Source organism: Telopea speciosissima, chromosome 3 (genome assembly GCF_018873765.1).
Source record: "Telopea speciosissima isolate NSW1024214 ecotype Mountain lineage chromosome 3, Tspe_v1, whole genome shotgun sequence".
Lineage (NCBI taxonomy): Eukaryota > Viridiplantae > Streptophyta > Magnoliopsida > Proteales > Proteaceae > Telopea > Telopea speciosissima.
In genome coordinates this window covers 15346588-15363384 of record NC_057918.1, presented here as the reverse complement: position 1 = coordinate 15363384, position 16797 = coordinate 15346588, and the positions used below count along the sequence as shown (strand labels likewise).

At 39.1% G+C, this 16797-nt stretch overlaps 3 protein-coding genes across 5 annotated transcripts in view; 1 reads left to right on the top strand and 2 right to left on the bottom strand.

Moving 5' to 3' along the window:
• Positions 1-343: 343 nt before the first annotated feature.
• LOC122654498 (probable chlorophyll(ide) b reductase NYC1, chloroplastic) lies at positions 344-6194 on the bottom strand. Its single transcript, XM_043848615.1, has 10 exons — positions 5782-6194; positions 5488-5566; positions 5219-5354; positions 4808-4882; positions 4495-4690; positions 4203-4271; positions 2646-2782; positions 2317-2439; positions 1574-1766; positions 344-932 (listed from the first exon to the last, which is right to left on the bottom strand). Exons 1-10 carry the CDS (start codon positions 6163-6165, stop codon positions 747-749), a joined length of 1578 nt encoding a protein of 525 aa, XP_043704550.1. The 5' UTR covers positions 6166-6194; the 3' UTR covers positions 344-746.
• Positions 6174-16797, bottom strand: part of LOC122654497 (beta-adaptin-like protein A) — a 24555-nt gene continuing 13931 nt past the window's right edge. The window contains exons 11-12 of one of the 2 annotated variants that reach the window (XM_043848614.1): positions 15768-16075; positions 6174-6195 (exon numbers count right to left, since the gene is read on the bottom strand). In XM_043848614.1, the coding sequence (XP_043704549.1) occupies positions 15782-16075 (294 nt within the window). In that variant the 3' untranslated portion in view covers positions 6174-6195; positions 15768-15781. Of the gene's footprint in view, positions 6196-15569; positions 16076-16797 lie in introns of those variants that run through there. The other variant, XM_043848613.1, reaches the window with a different exon arrangement.
• On the top strand, positions 10272-14125 carry LOC122654499 (protein CbxX, chromosomal). Of its 2 annotated transcripts, none has more exons than XM_043848617.1 (7): positions 10272-10474; positions 11850-11960; positions 12076-12174; positions 12269-12379; positions 12482-12785; positions 13164-13303; positions 13427-14125. In XM_043848617.1, the coding sequence occupies exons 1-7, from the start codon at positions 10340-10342 to the stop codon at positions 13961-13963; spliced, it is 1437 nt and encodes a 478-aa protein (XP_043704552.1). In that variant the 5' UTR covers positions 10272-10339; the 3' UTR covers positions 13964-14125. The 2 variants fall into 2 exon arrangements, with proteins under 2 accessions (XP_043704552.1, XP_043704551.1); XM_043848616.1 differs by having other exon boundaries at positions 10272-10477; positions 13427-14124.

Here is a 16797-nt window from a genome sequence, read left to right as displayed (position 1 = left end):
AGAAACTCACATTGATCCAGTCCCCAAAACCCTAGAATCGGCCACTTCACTCCAAAACGTATGGAATCGGGCTCGGTCATGACCAATTCCGATTCCAACTTTTGAAACAATGCCCCACTCATTCTCAATCCTTTGTTCAAATCAACAATTCATTTTCAGAATTATATCTCACTGGATTGACATGTCAAACATGCTGTAATCAAAACTACCCAAACAGGGAGACTTCATGTATTTTAATTTATCATTACCCAAAAAAAAATGTATTTTAATTTATGGACCTGGTTTATGCAAATCCATCATCACCTAGTTCTAAGCAGCATAGCTACAACTCAAGAGGGTAATAGGATCCTAATGCATGATACATATTTAAGGATATCATATACAAGTCATCCGTAAAGAATAGTCAAAGGCAGAATTTCTTTACAAATAATGGAAGGCGTTACATGCTACAAGCATCCCAATGGAGAATGCTGAGTTGAAACAAACTTTGTAATATTTTATACAAAGGCCTGACATCTAATCAAGACTTTCAGTATGTGGGTAGTGTTAAAACAAAGGGGTTTATGATCTATAGCCCAAGAGCCCCTACTTCTGCAAATTGTAGGGAAAAGTGTGAAGAAAGGATGTAGAGAATATCCATGGATCTGTAGCTCATATTGTAGCTTTCTGTTTCTTCAATGTGTAAGTAGTCGCATAAAGGGATGACTTAATCTTGTGCTGCCCAGTTGGACTGTCTTGATGAAAGCTCAGGTGTGGTGAAATGTGCCACCTGAACTAGAAAGAATGATGAAGGCACAAACAACAGAAAGTGAAAACACTGAAACCCAAGTGTTCTCTGTATACATCTCCATTGCATCTGTGAAAGAGAAACGAGTACGGCTTTCAGCCCAGTTACGAATTCGATCTGCCTCTGCTGCATATAATGCTCTTCCCTGGACAACAAAACAAAATCAATCCCTTGCTTTTTTTAAATGTGCAAAGATTTCAAAATTCACGATTCAAACAGTCCAGTTGGTTTCATCCAAAGAGAGAGAATTGACAATTACGACTAGGAACTTTCTCACGCATCAAAATTTCATACCAACTCAACAAAAAGCCTTAGCTGTTGGCTGAGTTTGAATGCAGGACTCAGCATACGAATAGAAACAAAAGGCATAGGGCTTACGGAATACTCAAAATCTAAAACAAAAGAGCATAAGCACTTGAGCAATGGAGTCCTCAGAATGCCGCTTATTTGTAAAAGCAAATGATTATCATGGAACTCAAATGGTTTTAATCGCCAATCTTTGTTAAACTTCAAAAAAGGTGTCATGGGGGCATGTATTAACTGAATCAAAGATTCATAAGCAGAGTTGAGGATTACAAGAAAACAGAGTTGATTAGCAGATAGATTCAACCAACACAATGAGCATTTAACTTATATTAGCTGGCTGTCCAAATTTGGTCAGCTGTGTTATTAGAAGCATAATTTGGTTCAACATGCAGAAGAGTAGCCCATCTTTTCATATCCATTTTTACGAGAAGAAAATGGTCCAATGAATAAGTATTCAACAAGAGAACAAATTGCAATTACCTGGCCATCAAACCAACGACCACGTCGCAACCAAGCAGTGACTAAAGCAAGCAAGATTCTAGGTGGCGTCAAGTAGTTAATAGCTTTTCCAGTTCCCTTTACTACCCTCATCCGAGGAACTAAAGTTCTTGCCACTGTTTCTGGAAGCTCACAGATGATATTAAACATTTGTTTGTTTTTCAGAGTCGAGCCACTGCAAATAAACCATCAATGCAGTAAACATTGTCAGGACGCAGCTGTGAAAAGAAAATATCCACGGGGTAATGGGGTATACATTGTTAATGCATTTGGATTGCTGTTTAACAACTAAATATAATTCAATCTACTCCCCAATAACTAAAAAACTAGAGAATATCAGGAGGGGTTATGGGGTATACATTGTTAATGCATTTGGATTGCTGTTTAACAACTAAATATAATTCAATCTACTCCCCAATAACTAAAAAACTAGAGAATATCAGGAGGGGTTATGGGGTATACATTGTTAATGCATTTGGATTGCTGTTTAACAACTAAATATAATTCAATCTACTCCCCAATAACTAAAAAACTAGAGAATATCAGGAGATGCTTAAAGTCGGAAAAATACACAATATGGAGAAGCATAAGCACTTCTTAATTTGGATGTAAAGTTGGGATTTTAAATCCAGGTTGAAATGGTGTTACATCCCTCTCTAATAATCTAAAAGCAATTGAGCAGGAAATGTACATTAATAGCAGCACTTGGGATGTATCTATGGTACCTCAGAAGCAAATCTGTAAGGACCATGCCTGGAGATGCTGTGTGTACTCCAACCATAGAGCGCTTGCACTCTTTCAAAAGCGATGATTGAAGCTGCCTTAGGCCACACTTTGTTGAACCATAGCTATAAGTTAGAAGACATATGACAGTATTAGCATCACCAACAAATATATGAACTTGGATAAAAGACTTATCCCCTAAACTTTTTTTTAAGGACAATGAGCCCTATTTCATAATAGGGAAATTCAAAATTCTGAGAATATCTTTTTCTTTCTTCCCATAACAATTAATAACATGAATCCATATACCATAAACAGATCAAGTACTTACACAGCTGTCAAGGGGGTGCTAGATCCCCCTGAGCCTGCACCATCCATGTTAAAAATGTGACCTTTCTCTTGGGATCTCATCACATGCATGGCTTCTCGTGTACATATTAAAGATCCAATCAAATTTGTCGAGACAATCTATTCATAGAGCATATGGTAACAGTAGTCAGTCAAAACAATGCACATATAATTCTACACCAATTGAACTTGAGGAAATAATCATCAAGATCTAATCAAAAGTCAAGAAGATAAAACAACAAAATCACATTACGATCCTTGTACACATGCATGTGAGTGCTATATTTCTAGCAAGCTTGAGGGACATGTCTTCATAGTTGTCAAGGCGACTAGGTGACCCAAGGCGATAATTTATATAACTATGTTTATATGCAACATAGAATCCATATCAATGCAATATGATATTATGATGCTAGAAATGGCCTAATATGAGAAAACCAACACATAACAAACAAAGCATATGAAATAATATAAGCATATTCATACAAAAAACATAGCAATAAACATAAATCAAGTAAACTCATGAAGCGTCAACAAGGCGTGTTGTCACCATGGAACCAAAAAAGAGCTTGGACACCTAAGCGGCGCCTAGGTGACATCTTGACTTGACAACTATGCATGTCATCATTCACTGCGGAAACTACAAACACATTTAAAATTTGAAACAAAATCCTAGAATCTCTAAATAGGGTTGTCAGAACTTGATCATGCTTCTCAATATTGGTAAGTGCTTTTTCATGGCTAGACAGCTTGAAATTCATATGTAGCATCATATATATGCTTCAAAAGGCTATAGTGAGTGCAAAAACTTACAATGCGTTTTACAAATAAGATTTGGCCCTTCTTCCTGAGAAAATTGGAATCCTGTGAGTTATATATAATACTGCTACTCTTCAGCTGTCACTTCTGAGGCCCTGGGTTTGTACCATAGACATGGGTTCAAAACCTGTACTCAAATCCTAACTAATTGGCTTCCTGGTTTCGTATTCTAAAAATAATGACTAATTTAAAGAATTCAATCAAATTAACTGCAAAAGTTTCCCTTTAAATGTTTTGCAGTTATAACTATCCAAAGAGAGCTGTATGATTGACCACTAGTCAGCTTTTCACACAGATTTTTTGTATATTGAATTAGCCCCTTGGCCCCCTCCTGTTTATATATTAACAAAAGTTGGTTAAAGGTACATTCTTTGACTTCTGTCAACTGAGATGTTTTCTGATGAGTGAAGGATCTGACATGGACAATCGAGACCTTCTATTTGATTTTCTTGTCCACATCACATCATACTCCACTGTGTTTTGCACTTCCACTTGCAAATAACAGCACTTTGAATTTTCATCACTACCTTCAATATTTATTACAATAATGAAGAAAGTAAAGAAAATTCTTGTTTGCCTGCCAGAGCCTTGACAGATTGAAATTTGCCATGTTGAAAGACATGACATGGCAGCAAGTTGGCACATCTTGGTTGCTACCCATAAGAAACTTTTTAGAGGTGAGCAAGCACATCAGGGGGAAAAAATGAAGAAAATTGCAAACCTGCCCGATGTCTTCATCTGTAAACTCCAGTAAGGGTCTAAAACCTTTGTTAGTTCCAGCATTGTTTATCTGTCCAAGAGTTTTCCAGAATCATGCATTAGAGCAAGATACAAAAAAAGAGTCTCAAAATTAGGTGATCACAGAATCTACAATATTTTCAACTTCACCAGGATTAGTTTAGAAAACAAGCATAAAGGAGTAAGGAAAATAATGGAGCATAAACCTCTTAATAACTAAACTAACAAAATCAAGATGCTAATATGTGTATCAATCGAAAAAAGGCATCACTCACCCAGATATCTATGGAACCAAGTTCACTCACAGCAAATTCAGCCAACTTTCTAACATCATCAGGTTCGCAAACATCGCATTCAATACCAACCACCTTCGCATATTTCATATTTGCTCTGGATGTGCCACCACTAGTGAGCACACATTCCTTCAGGTTCTCTTCAAGCTCAGACACGGTCATTTGTACTGACTCAGGGCTGCCTCAATAAGATCCAAACAGGAATGAGAAATTATGAGAAACAAAGAATTGCATTCAAAGAATCATGAAACACAGACGAGATGAACATCCTCTCATTCAAAGTTCCAGATACCACCTGCGAGAAGCAACGACAACACGATCTCCAGAAAGAAGAAATTCTCGAGCAAGTGCTTTGCCCAGCCCTCTTGTACTGTAACAGAAAGTAAGAAGCATTCAGTCATTAGTGACATAATTATATCTTCTGTGTATTATCCACTCGTTGGTCTGCATTCACGCATTATATTCATTGCTAAAGAATATATAAAGATAGATACAAAAGGAATTATATGAGTTACAACTCATCAACAAACGGATACAGGATGCATCTAAAACTCTCCAACAGTATTTTTTTTCATTCACATTCTCAGTATCAATTCTTCGAGGAGAGTAATCAGTAAACAAACATTCAATGAACTAATTTTTTTTTTATTATTTTTTTTGGGGGGGGGGGGGGAGAGGGGGTTTTTAAAACTTATCAAAGTAATACCTTCCGGTGATGACAACGTTCCGTGGTCCAGCTCTACTGTGTTCCTCTAAAACGAGGTTAGCCCCTATCATTGTTCCGATGATGATTCCACCAACCCAGCTATACCAAATCAGAGTATTCATCTGACTGTCGCCACCTTCATAAAGTTGCAAGTAAGATTTAAAGTGCTGGATAAAAAAAAGGGATTAAAACTCAAAGCAGTCAACACTGTAAAACAGGACACCATAGTAATGCAATAATTCTGGAAATGGAAGCATGTGACTTCGAACCTGACAACTGAAATCCAACTGCAAGAATTACTCCAGTGCTCATCATGGTCACAACATATCTTCCAATTTGGGTGGCAATCTAACCAGTTAAAAGGGAAAGGGGTAAAATTAAAAGCTTTGAAGTTGAGGATTCAAATTCGAGCTCAAATTGCTAAAATTATGTTTACGGAGTACGAAAGGACATAAGCAAATCACATAACATACACAAAAAGTAACACTTTCGACGAAGAAGCGAAGCAGCTTTGTTAGAAAAAACAGTCATGATATGGTTAAGTAGTAAAGAAGACAACTCACAGAGAAGAAAAATTCATCCGCCTTCGCCAGAGTGTTCTGACGCTCTCCTTGTGACTGTAAATGCGAACTAAGAAGAAGAGATGTCAGAGATTGGAGAAATCCATTTCGTTTCTTCTCCGGGTAAGGATTCTGCTTGGAGAATCCCTCATCTTTCTTCACTTCGCCCTCCTGCTTCTGTATAGAGTCTCCGCCATCTTCAGATCTGAACGACCCGCACGGAAGTAAAGTTAATCCACGGCAACCGTTCAATTGGCCGATAACGGAAATAGGATCGAATGTTGCAGGTTTCGGGCGAAAGAACCGCCTGAATTTCAACTTCTGAGCGGTTCTGGAGTGATCTTGGAAGCTCTGTGGAGAAACGTGAAGCTTAGGGAGAGTAGCCATGGAGGCCTTAGGTAAGAAGAAGAAGAAGAATTGCGTAAGATTAGAATTTCTCCCGCAATCATATAGGAAGCTGAGACAGAGAGCTTTCTCGCAAAATTTCAAACTTTTGTGTATGTATAAGTGATAATTTTTTGATAATGATTTGAAAGGAGAGAAAGTTAAGGGGGGGGGGGGGGAAATATCAGAGCAGAATGCGACAAAGAGAAGCGTGAGATGACCACACGTTAGAGCAACCTCATCTTTTAGGTTACTGATGCCACGTACACCGAATCGCTTCCGAGTCTTTCTTCCTTCCAACTTCCAACTTCCAACTTCCAAGTTCCAATTATTCATGTGCCGCACCACAAGCTTGGACCATAGATGGCCAATAATTTGGTCTGGACCTTAAATAGTATGCCTTGTTGGAAATAAAACCCATTCATGTTGGCCTGGCCGGTTTATAAATTAACGAGTCTGACCTGACCCAGCCGCTTAAATTTTGGTCTGAGATCTTAATAGCATGAAAACCGTTTGTGTTGAATAATAAAAAACCAGCAGAGTTAACAAGTCCGACCCAATCAAGCAAGCAGTCTATTTAAATTTCTTCACCAGCACCATCACTAATAGTGATGTGACGTTATGATTGGACTTTGAATTTTCATCATTCTCTCTCGTTTATTCTTCATGATCGAAAATATCAATTTTCAGTCCCATTAACGAGTTTGATAAAGTAGAAGAGATTCTTCTCCATTCATTGTGCGTGAAGAGAAATTGAGTCTTGTTAGCTTTAATAGATGCTACCTGGTTGCATGGCTCTTATCTCTAGGGCATGGAAATGCACGAAAGTACTACACTTCCCCGTGGAAAGGCAAAAGGCCCTCCTAAGACGATGCTTATGCACGTGCAAGCTCTAGACGCTCAGGCAGCAATCTCTTTCTCAATATTTTAATACACATTTAAATACTTTATTTGTAAATGAGAGAACCACCCGCATTGAACTAGCCAGTCTAAAGAAGATCGGATTGATTATGATTCTTGTTGTACTTAAACGGTTATTCTATTTTTACCTAAAAAAAAAGGGTTATTCTATATGTAGACCAAACCGAAAGAAGAGCTGTTCTGATTTCTTTTCCAATTCAATTGCTGGTCCAATTTGGGTTTTTAAAACTAACTTTTGGTTTACAATATTCCACATCTGCCCAATCTTTTGTAGGTTACACGATTATAGGTATTGGTCTCGGTGGTGGCAATGTCGATTACGAACATGGATCATCTGCATACGTGCAAGTAAACATACATCTCAGAACCTATCATATGTTTATTTTGTTTTCATAAATAACCCTCCTCCCTTTGTAAATGACAAAAATAAAATAGGTGGTTGCCTCTCACATGTAGGAGCACTTACACATAGTGCAGAGGAATCGAGCCCATAAATTACTACCAATATGATATGACTTGGTTAATATCAACCCGTATTAGGGTCGCATCAAACATAAATTTAAAAAGAGTCACTTTTTTGGCTAAATAATTCTTTGCGGGGATGTAATGTAGCGTAGGGATCCAAAATATTTGTTTGGCCTCTAAGCTAAAAAAATAAAAAAATATATGAATCATTAGATAACCCCTGGAAAGTGCATTCCAAGCTAATGTGTAACCGATCCAATCATTTGTTTGAGACTAGTGCAGTAGAGCCTAGTTTCGAGGAGGTTTTGAGTTCGAGACCTCTTAATCATCATCTAATATAGGATCTCTCCAACCTCTCCACCCCCCCCCTCCCCCCCAAACCTAAAAAAAATGTGATTGAACAAGCATGTGATGATGTGAGTAAAGGTAATGTCACCATGTGATGATGTGATTGGATCTTGAATTATCATTACATATTTACATTCATGGTTTGAGGTATTGGTATGGCAAGACGCATCACCCGCATTGGTGTCACTAGCTCTCAATCTTGATACCGTGTTGATACTATATCGGTGAAATGATACGTATTGCAGGTAAAGTAGTGAAAAAAAAAAAGCTAATTTTTTAAGAAAACCATGGGCAAACTTGTCTGATATGGACTGATCCATATCGATATCATATCAATTTTGAAGGTGACTGATATTTGATCCTACACTAAAACCATGATTACACTTGGAAGTTGAAATTAATTACCTATGTCAATCCCACTGTATCATGTTCATGGTGAGGGATTCCTCTTTTACCATGGATGAAAGGAAAGAAAACTGAGACAAACACCGATGTGGGATTGAACAAGTGAAATGAATGTGAGAGAGGATCATTGGTCACACACTTTTTTTTTTTTGGGGTAAATCCTTGGTCACACATACACACCCATGGCTGTTGATTCATGATTCATCACCTAAATTATTATTTAAATTATATTTATTGCCTTTAATGAGAAATAAAAAGAGAAAAGAATAGAACATATAAAAATGTTCATAATAAACCATATGGTTGAGAAAAGCAACTACACACCCAAATCCATCCAATGATCAACATATATGTATCACTATGGAGAGTGTAATGAAATGGGATGCAAAAGCAAACGTGAAAATCACACCTTAAAATGGATGAGGATTTTGAGCTGAGTGCAACTAATGAAGCACCACAGCGGGTTTATGGAAAAAAAACCTAGACAATAAATTAGGTTAAATTTAAGGGCAAGGAATCTTCACACTGCCGGTATAATGGCATTTACATGCCAAACGGATCTTTATCTGCTCTATTTTCTGTCTGCTCCATTTCCCCAAGTTCCTCTAATAGAGGCGTCGGGCAGTGTGTTCGGGCAGGGGTAGGGTGGTCATTTCTGCCCCTTCTATTAGAGGAACTTGGAGAAATGGAGTTGCCTAAGAAATGGAGCAGATAAAAATACTTGAACATCATGATTGGATTCTTGAAACAATGAATCTCTTCATTAAAAACGAAAGTATGCAAGAGGCGAATCGTTATCCTCTCCAATTCTTCTAATTCCTCACATGGGAGCAAAAATGATCACCCGACCCCCTGCTCGAAAACACTGCCTAAAGTGGGATCCACTCCTCCCTATTAGAGGAATCGGAGGAATTGGAGATGGCCACGAATTGGAGATGATATGATACACTCCAGGGAGGATAGTGTGTGAGATGGTCATACATACCAACATTGTGTATTGTGTCAAGAGAATCTCTTTATCTACGGTGATTGTTTTTTGATGATATCTTTATCTATGGTGATTGAGCATTATGATTGGGCTCTTGGAGTATTGAATCTCTCATCAACTCTAGCTCCTATTGAAGGAGATCTGAAAACTTTTCCTTATTAGTCGAATCAGTGTGTCGGATCCAAGAGATTAGTGATGTCAATTGGTTAGTTTCAATCGGGCCTAATTGGTTCGCACCAATTTAAGGCCCCACACTGTTTTTGCCTATTTAGGTAATCAAGCATTCGAGACTCAAAGGCCTAGCCTAGGCATGGATATTTCGATTTGGTCGCTCAATTACTGGTCCATAATCAGGCTCAATGTAGTCATGCTATAATCAGACTTTAAATAGGCTAATTGACTAATCAACCTATAAATGACCCTTAAGCGAGCCATAGATCCGATCAGATATAGTCAATCTAAACTATGAATGGTTGATTATTGATAGGTCACAATATTTGATAATTCTCAATTATTAATGGACAGGTGTTCGAGTCTGACATGACGATACGTTTAATTATCGATCGAGCAGTCTTGAGCTTCAAACGATGGATTTAGGTGAATCGTTGTCCCCTCCGATTCATTATTCTTTTCATTTCCTCCAATTCCTCATATGGAAACAAAAATGACCACTTTACCCCATGCCCGAAACACTGCTCAAGATGGGATCCACTCCCCCTATTAGAGGAATTGGGGGTGATAATTATTGGGATTTAGATCGGATCAACTTTTAACACCGCTAGTCAAGAGAATATCTCGTCACCACATGGAGGAAGGAAAACTCGGTCCTATCACAACTGTATGGAGCGAGCAGCAAAATATAACCTCACTGGAAAGCGGTCACTGATGAGTCTTCCACCACCGTCAACCGTGCAAGGCGGAGTAGCGAAATAAAAGTAAATTCTCTGATCAGAAACCAACCTATACGAGAAGAGAATTCTCTACCCTTGGAATTCTCTCTCTTTCGGCTTTTCCCATCTGTGTTGTCTGTTATTTGTCGAGAAGAGAGAGATGCCGGGGTCTCATGATCAACGTGCAAGATCTGCGAAACCCACAACTATCCATGGCTGTGCGCAATCAGGAGATCTCGTCGGCCTTCAGAAGAAGCTTCAGGAGAACCTATCTCTTCTCAACGATCGAAATGCTGTCGTAATCTCTCTCTCTCTCTCACAACCCCCTCTAATGGAATTTCTTAGTTTCTGTTTAGTCTTAAGGGTGGACGAAGTAAAGCACAAATCTTCCTCTCGAATTGTTAATATATGCGCCGCCTTCTCTTCTCTGGAATTTACCCTTTATATGCGGGTCATTGCAGGGAAGGTCGGAGATGGGTTTCTCTTTCTGTTATGAATTGGGCTCTGAGAATTTCATGTGCATTTGGATGAATTTATATATTTGATGAACTAGGTTGCATTTTAATTTCTTTTGCTGATGGCTTTTGTGACAGTTCCTGTTTGATGTTTTCACGCAAAGATCTACTTCATGCATCGTTGTTTGGCGTTAATCTGTTCCATTTCTTTTGATCTTTTTGCGTTTGCTTCTCTGTTTCCCTCCCTTAATTGAGTTTCACACTTTTTTAGTTGAAATTTGGGAACAATTGGAATTTTCTTTTCCTATTTAGATTTCTGTTTGCGAAGCTTAAATTTCTGATTCATTATGTGTTAAATTTCAGGGCCGGGGTCTTATACTTGTATGTCTCACTTTCGTGGTTCTTGAATTTTGCTTTATTGGAATTTCGCGTCGCTAGTTTCCTCTTAACTGGGCTAGTGTTCTTTTCATGAGTCCACTGTGATAATTTATAAGTGGGATTTATTTTCTGATAATATCCCCAATCCTCCTCCCCCTCCGCTCTCTCTCTGAGCGGTAATTGTCTTGTTTTTGGAGTTTTCTGTATCCTTGAACATTTTCTGCAGAATTGCACCCGTTGAGCTTGTTTCATTCTCTTTGCCTCTTAAAGACATGATGAAGGGGAAAGAGTCACAATCGCAAGCTAACATATTTTAAAGTTTGCTAGCTGGAAATTAGTGTCTGCAGTTTGGCATCTGAATTTAGACCATAATCACTAGTCAACACTGTTTAATAAATTGGAATTGGATTGGTTAAAACATCCGTGACCGATCCTGATTCCGGTCGATTCTTGGCCCAAAACCCTAGAATTGTTGAGCTTTCAGGTCTGAGGGCCGATTCTGGTTTTTTTTGGGACGAATTCTGGCCGACTCCGATCTGGATCCCCAATTCTGTGTTTTGATTCCTTGCTAGTCAACCTGTTTCTTGGGTGAATTGGGCGTTTCTCAGAGGAACCTTTTAGAGTTTTCCCCAAATTTACAGGGGGTTGTTCCACCCTATACAAACTTAACCACCTGATTCAGGAGATGTGTCATTATATTGTTTCCCATTTTCATCCTTTACCTTAATGTTGATTCTGAGTAATCTTGACTAACTTAATTTTACTTATTATTATTATATATGCTCTTTAACAAGTACTAACTAGTGTGTTGTTTTTTAATCATTTGCTTTAATTCAGATGGCGCAGACACCACTTCATGTTTCTGCTGGTTACAATAATGTTGAGATAGTTAAGTTTCTTCTCAATTGGCGAGGGCCAGAAAAGGTCGAGTTGGAGGCCAAAAATATGGTGGGTACATTCATGTTGATCTATCATGATACTGAATTATCTGCAGAGATCAACTGAATTTCCTTTTCATTGATAGTGTACTTCTCATTGTTTGATTTTGTGCTTTGCCCTGCAGTATGGAGAAACTCCATTGCACATGGCTGCAAAGAATGGATGCAGTGAAGCAGCAAAACTGCTTCTTAATCATGGTGCTTTTGTGGAGGCTAAAGCCAATGTATGTTATTTTTTTCAATTGTTTTCCTGCTTCAGTTGAAGTTGTGGGATATTCATTCTGAAAGTCCTCTGTTGTTTCTTCCTTACTCATGCAGAATGGAATGACGCCCTTGCACCTTGCAGTATGGTACTCACTCCGTGCTGAGGATTGCCTTACTGTGAAGACACTGCTCGAGTACAATGCTGATTGCAGTGTTCAGGACAATGTGTGAACAAGTCCCATTACATCTCAAAGTTGAAGGATTAATGACCAGTTATATTCAAATAGATTATCCTAAGTAAGATCTGGTGAAACCTTTTTTCTACAGGAGGGCATGACTCCTCTAAATCATCTATCACAAGGCCCGGGAAGTGAGAAGTTGCGGGAAATTCTCCATTGGCATGTTGAAGAGCAGAGGAAACGTAGAGCCATTGAAGCATGCAGTGAAACAAAAGCAAAGATGGCTGAACTCGAAGAGGCATTAACACATCTTGTGGGGTTGCATGATCTCAAACTACAACTACGGAAGTGGGCCAAAGGAATGCTATTAGATGAGAAGCGGAGAGCCCTTGGGCTCAAGGTTGCCACACGGAAGCCCCCTCATATGGCATTCCTTGGAAATCCTGGTACAGGTAATTGATGAACACCCCATATTTGTGAACAAGACAAGATTGTATGGTGCTAAATTACAACCTTGGGAAAGGTTCATCATGTTGAGGATAAGGCTGTGTTGTTGTTGGAAAGGTTCATGGTGAGACTACTAGAAAAGCATTGTTGAAGTCGTGCTAATCTAATTTCTTCCTTCTGGTCTATGCTCAGGAAGCTTTTTGGGCTTTAGATATTAGCTTTAGTTCCACTGTCAACCTCACCACAACTGAATGAACAATTATGATTTTACAGTTGACTTGATCAGTGCCTTTTTTTAAACGCATAATCTGAGACTTCTATTTTTCAAATTATTATTTGAGTTACTTCCTGCTTATTGCAATGGGTGAACGTATGTTGATCAGGTAAAACAATGGTTGCTCGAATCCTCGGGAGACTACTCCATATGGTAGGATTTTTACCTACTGACAAAGTAACAGAAGTGCAGAGGACTGATTTGGTTGGAGAATTTGTCGGGCACACAGGGCCCAAGACTAGAAGAAAGGTATAATATCGTATTGCTCTATCATGCTGCTTTGCTTTTTAAATCTTGTATTCTTTTCCATTCAGGCAACTAATGCAAGTTTGTTAGGGTGACAAACTAAGTGAGAAAGCTTCTTTTGCACAGATCAAAGAAGCTGAGGGAGGAATCCTCTTCGTGGATGAAGCCTATCGGCTGATACCCTTGCAGAAGGCTGATGATAAGGACTATGGGTTGGAGGCCTTGGAGGAGATCATGTCTGTCATGGACAGTGGAAAAGTAGTTGTCATATTTGCTGGCTACAGTGAGCCAATGAAGCGTGTAATCTCCTCAAATGAAGGCTTCTGCAGAAGGGTGACCAAATTCTTCTTCTTTGTTGACTTCAGTTCTGAAGAACTAGCTCAGATACTCCATTTGAAGATGAGGAATCAAGAAGAAGACAGTTCACTGTATGGGTTCAAGTTGCACCCATCCTGTAGTGTAGATACCATTTCTGATCTGATAGAGAGAGGAACAACAGAGAAGCAGAGAAAGGAGATGAATGGAGGATTAATAGATCCATTGCTAGCCAACGCTAGAGAGAATTTGGATCTTAGGCTTGGTTTTGACTGTGCAGATGTGGATGAGCTACTAACAATCACCTTAGAGGATCTAGCAGCAGGCCTCCGGTCGCTATCCCAGTGAGTGGGATTCAATAGGATTTTTAGAATCATCTCACGGCAACTTGTTTCAATCCCTAACATTTAAGCGCGGTAAGCATATCTCCCATCTCACCAAGCTCAAGTTGCCATAGAGGATACCGATGCTGGCTTTAAGTGGGTTTGACATCTTGGTGGGTGATCCCACTCTTTAGAAGTTTTTTTTTTGTTTGATGAAAATTAAGTAGAGAAGTCTTAAGAGGTCCTTAAAGTGGGTTTGACATCTTGGTGGGTGATCCCACTCTTTAGAAGTTTTTTTTTTGTTTGATGAAAATTAAGTAGAGAAGTCTTAAGAGGTCCTTAGTGTGTATTGGTGCCATTGTTTTCTTATTTCTTTTTTTTTTGGTCTTTTGATATTTGTTGGCTTACTGTTGGTCATCATGATCCATTTTGGCCGTCATATTCATTAGCTTCAAGTCTGAGAAGCAAGCGATTTGTTTTTGCCCCCTTGTGTTCTTGAATTGGATGGGATTTTACTCCAATTGCCCACCTCCTATGTAAAAGTTCGGGGATATGAAATAATATGCAAAATTTTAACTTCTGGTTCAAACTATTTCTTTCCTTCACATTCTCTCTCTCTCTTTACTTTTTAGGAGCAAGAAGTATTCCATTGCACATGTCTCTGTTTGCTCAATTGAGGATACACAACCAGATTCTTGCGTTGGCAAACCAATCTGTGAGTGATAACACCTCCCAACTCTAAGATGAGAACAAGTGACATGGACCCTTGCTGTTTATTTGTGAAAACCCAAGTCTCTTTCTCTCGATTCCATTTTCTAGGTTCCCAACCAATGCAGACCATTCTGTCTCATTTCCAGACAACTCCAAATCTAGATCGAAACCAATACAGGTCCTACTTGCGGACCCAGGTTTTAAAACTTTGAATTCAACAGATTTTCAAAGAGGAACTTTAGCACAATAATAGGATGGAAACATGAGCTCTACTTATACCAACAAGCTCAAAAATTGGAATCGGATTGGTTGAATCAACTGATTCAGATTGGATAGACATGATCAATTCCAATTCCAGTGGATTCTTGCCAAGAAACCCTAGAATTGTTGAGTTTTTAGAACTTAGGACCGATTCTAGGGTTCTTGGGATCAATTCCGATCCTATCCGAATCTGGAACCGATTCTGATCATTTTCCACTTTTTTAGGCCTTTCGAAACAGGATGACTAATTTGTAACCCTACAAGTCGCGTATTGACAGGATTTTTCATGAATGAATGAAAGGTGAGTTGGTGCAGGATCCCATCCATGGATTTAAATCTCGGTATCGCAACAGTATCAGCTTGGACAATAGGGCTCAATATGGCCAATCCATATCGGTATCAGTATCGACAAAGACCAATACAACACTCGATACTGTGATTTAAATCAATGACCCTATCTCCTTGCAGGGAGGGCTATGAACTGCTGTTGAGGAAGGGAACATATACACATGGTTAATCCAGTATATCCCACTATTTTGTGGAAAGGCTGATATGGAAAGGCATTTGAACAAACCCCCCATGTTCCATGAAACCATTGAAACAGATCGTAAGGAAAAGCCTGGAACATTGAAGTGGGCAAGAATGATTGAAAGCAAAACTTCATATACAGAATATCTGTCACTCTTTTTTTCCCCTTCCCCTCTCTGTAATCACCTAAAGAAGGGGGCTCAGGATTCTTCAAGAGAAAGCAATTACATCAACTGCCATAAGATTAACAAAACTGGAAAAATACCCAACAATGAGAGAGTCTGCTCTCCACTGAGCTCAGAGGAAGGGAGGAGCAAATTGAAAGGTAAGAAAAAGAAAATGGTCACGACATACCCAATGTGGATAAGGCTGACTGAAACAAAGCACTGAAAGCATGGATTGTGCTTTGATTCTCAGCTTTGACCTTTATCTGTGCTTGGGATGAAGACGTATTGATGATACACTCCACCAGATAGAATGCTGCAGGTTCCTCTGCGTTTTGTGCATAGAAGAAAAACTTAAAGTTTGGAGCTTGACCGCCTGAGGCTATGCAATGAATGGAATGGCCCTGCATGTGACGGAGGAGGACTTGAGGTGTTTTCAAAGCTGTAGTTCCTTCAGAGCCCATGGAGACTTCCTGCACAGATGATAAATTTTATGTATAGAATGGAATGGATTATGAAAAGAAACTTGTAGATACAAAAATTTAAAGGTGGTGATGCATAGGCTGTGTTTCTGGAGTTTATAAAACTTGAGTACTTGAATCAATCTCCCATCAACTCTAAAGTGAACTAGCTCAAAGGTATTATAACTCTCAAGACAAGGGGTGGCGGGTGTGTGAAATTCAGTGAGAATTTTTTACTATTTCTCCTACAATATTCAACAGAGATCAACCACAGAATTTGAATGTTGGTAACATAGTATGCCAAATAGACCTTGGCGCAACAGTAAGGTTGCTCCATTGGGACCTACTGGTCGCAGGTTTGAGTCGGGAAACAGCTTCTCCATGCTGCGTACATTATGAAACACCCCCCCGACCCTGCAGTGATGGGAGCCTCATGTACTGGGTACGCCCCTTTTAGCATGTGAGGATGGAAATAGCCTTGCATGAAGCAGGATTTCATGATTTGCGTGGTAGCAGAAAAAAAACTTTTATTGTATTGTTAAAATATCAAATTATACAGTGTAGTGTCTAAGGAGAGGGCGGACCTCAGCTCAATTGTAAGATTGCTCTATTGCAACCTAGTGGTTGTGGGTTCGAATTAGGGCAACAACCTCTCTGTGACACCCTGCAGTAGCAGGAGCCTTGTGCACTGGGTAAGCCCTTTTACAGTTGAGTCTAAGCAGAGAGGCATTTCA

Excerpts from the sequence above, each read along its gene's own strand:
- LOC122654499 (XM_043848616.1), top strand. The coding sequence starts at position 10,340 with ATGCCGGGGTCTCATGATCAACGTGCAAGATCTGCGAAACCCACAACT. Across the intron at positions 10,478-11,849 it reads TCAACGATCGAAATGCTGTC|ATGGCGCAGACACCACTTCA; the intron begins GTAATCTCTCTC and ends GCTTTAATTCAG. Across the intron at positions 11,961-12,075 it reads AGTTGGAGGCCAAAAATATG|TATGGAGAAACTCCATTGCA; the intron begins GTGGGTACATTC and ends TTTGCCCTGCAG.
- LOC122654498 (XM_043848615.1), bottom strand. The coding sequence starts at position 6,165 with ATGGCTACTCTCCCTAAGCTTCACGTTTCTCCACAGAGCTTCCAAGAT. Across the intron at positions 5,355-5,487 it reads AGTTGGATTTCAGTTGTCAG|GTGGCGACAGTCAGATGAAT; the intron begins GTTCGAAGTCAC and ends AACTTTATGAAG. Across the intron at positions 1,767-2,316 it reads CTTACAGATTTGCTTCTGAG|TGGCTCGACTCTGAAAAACA; the intron begins GTACCATAGATA and ends GTTTATTTGCAG.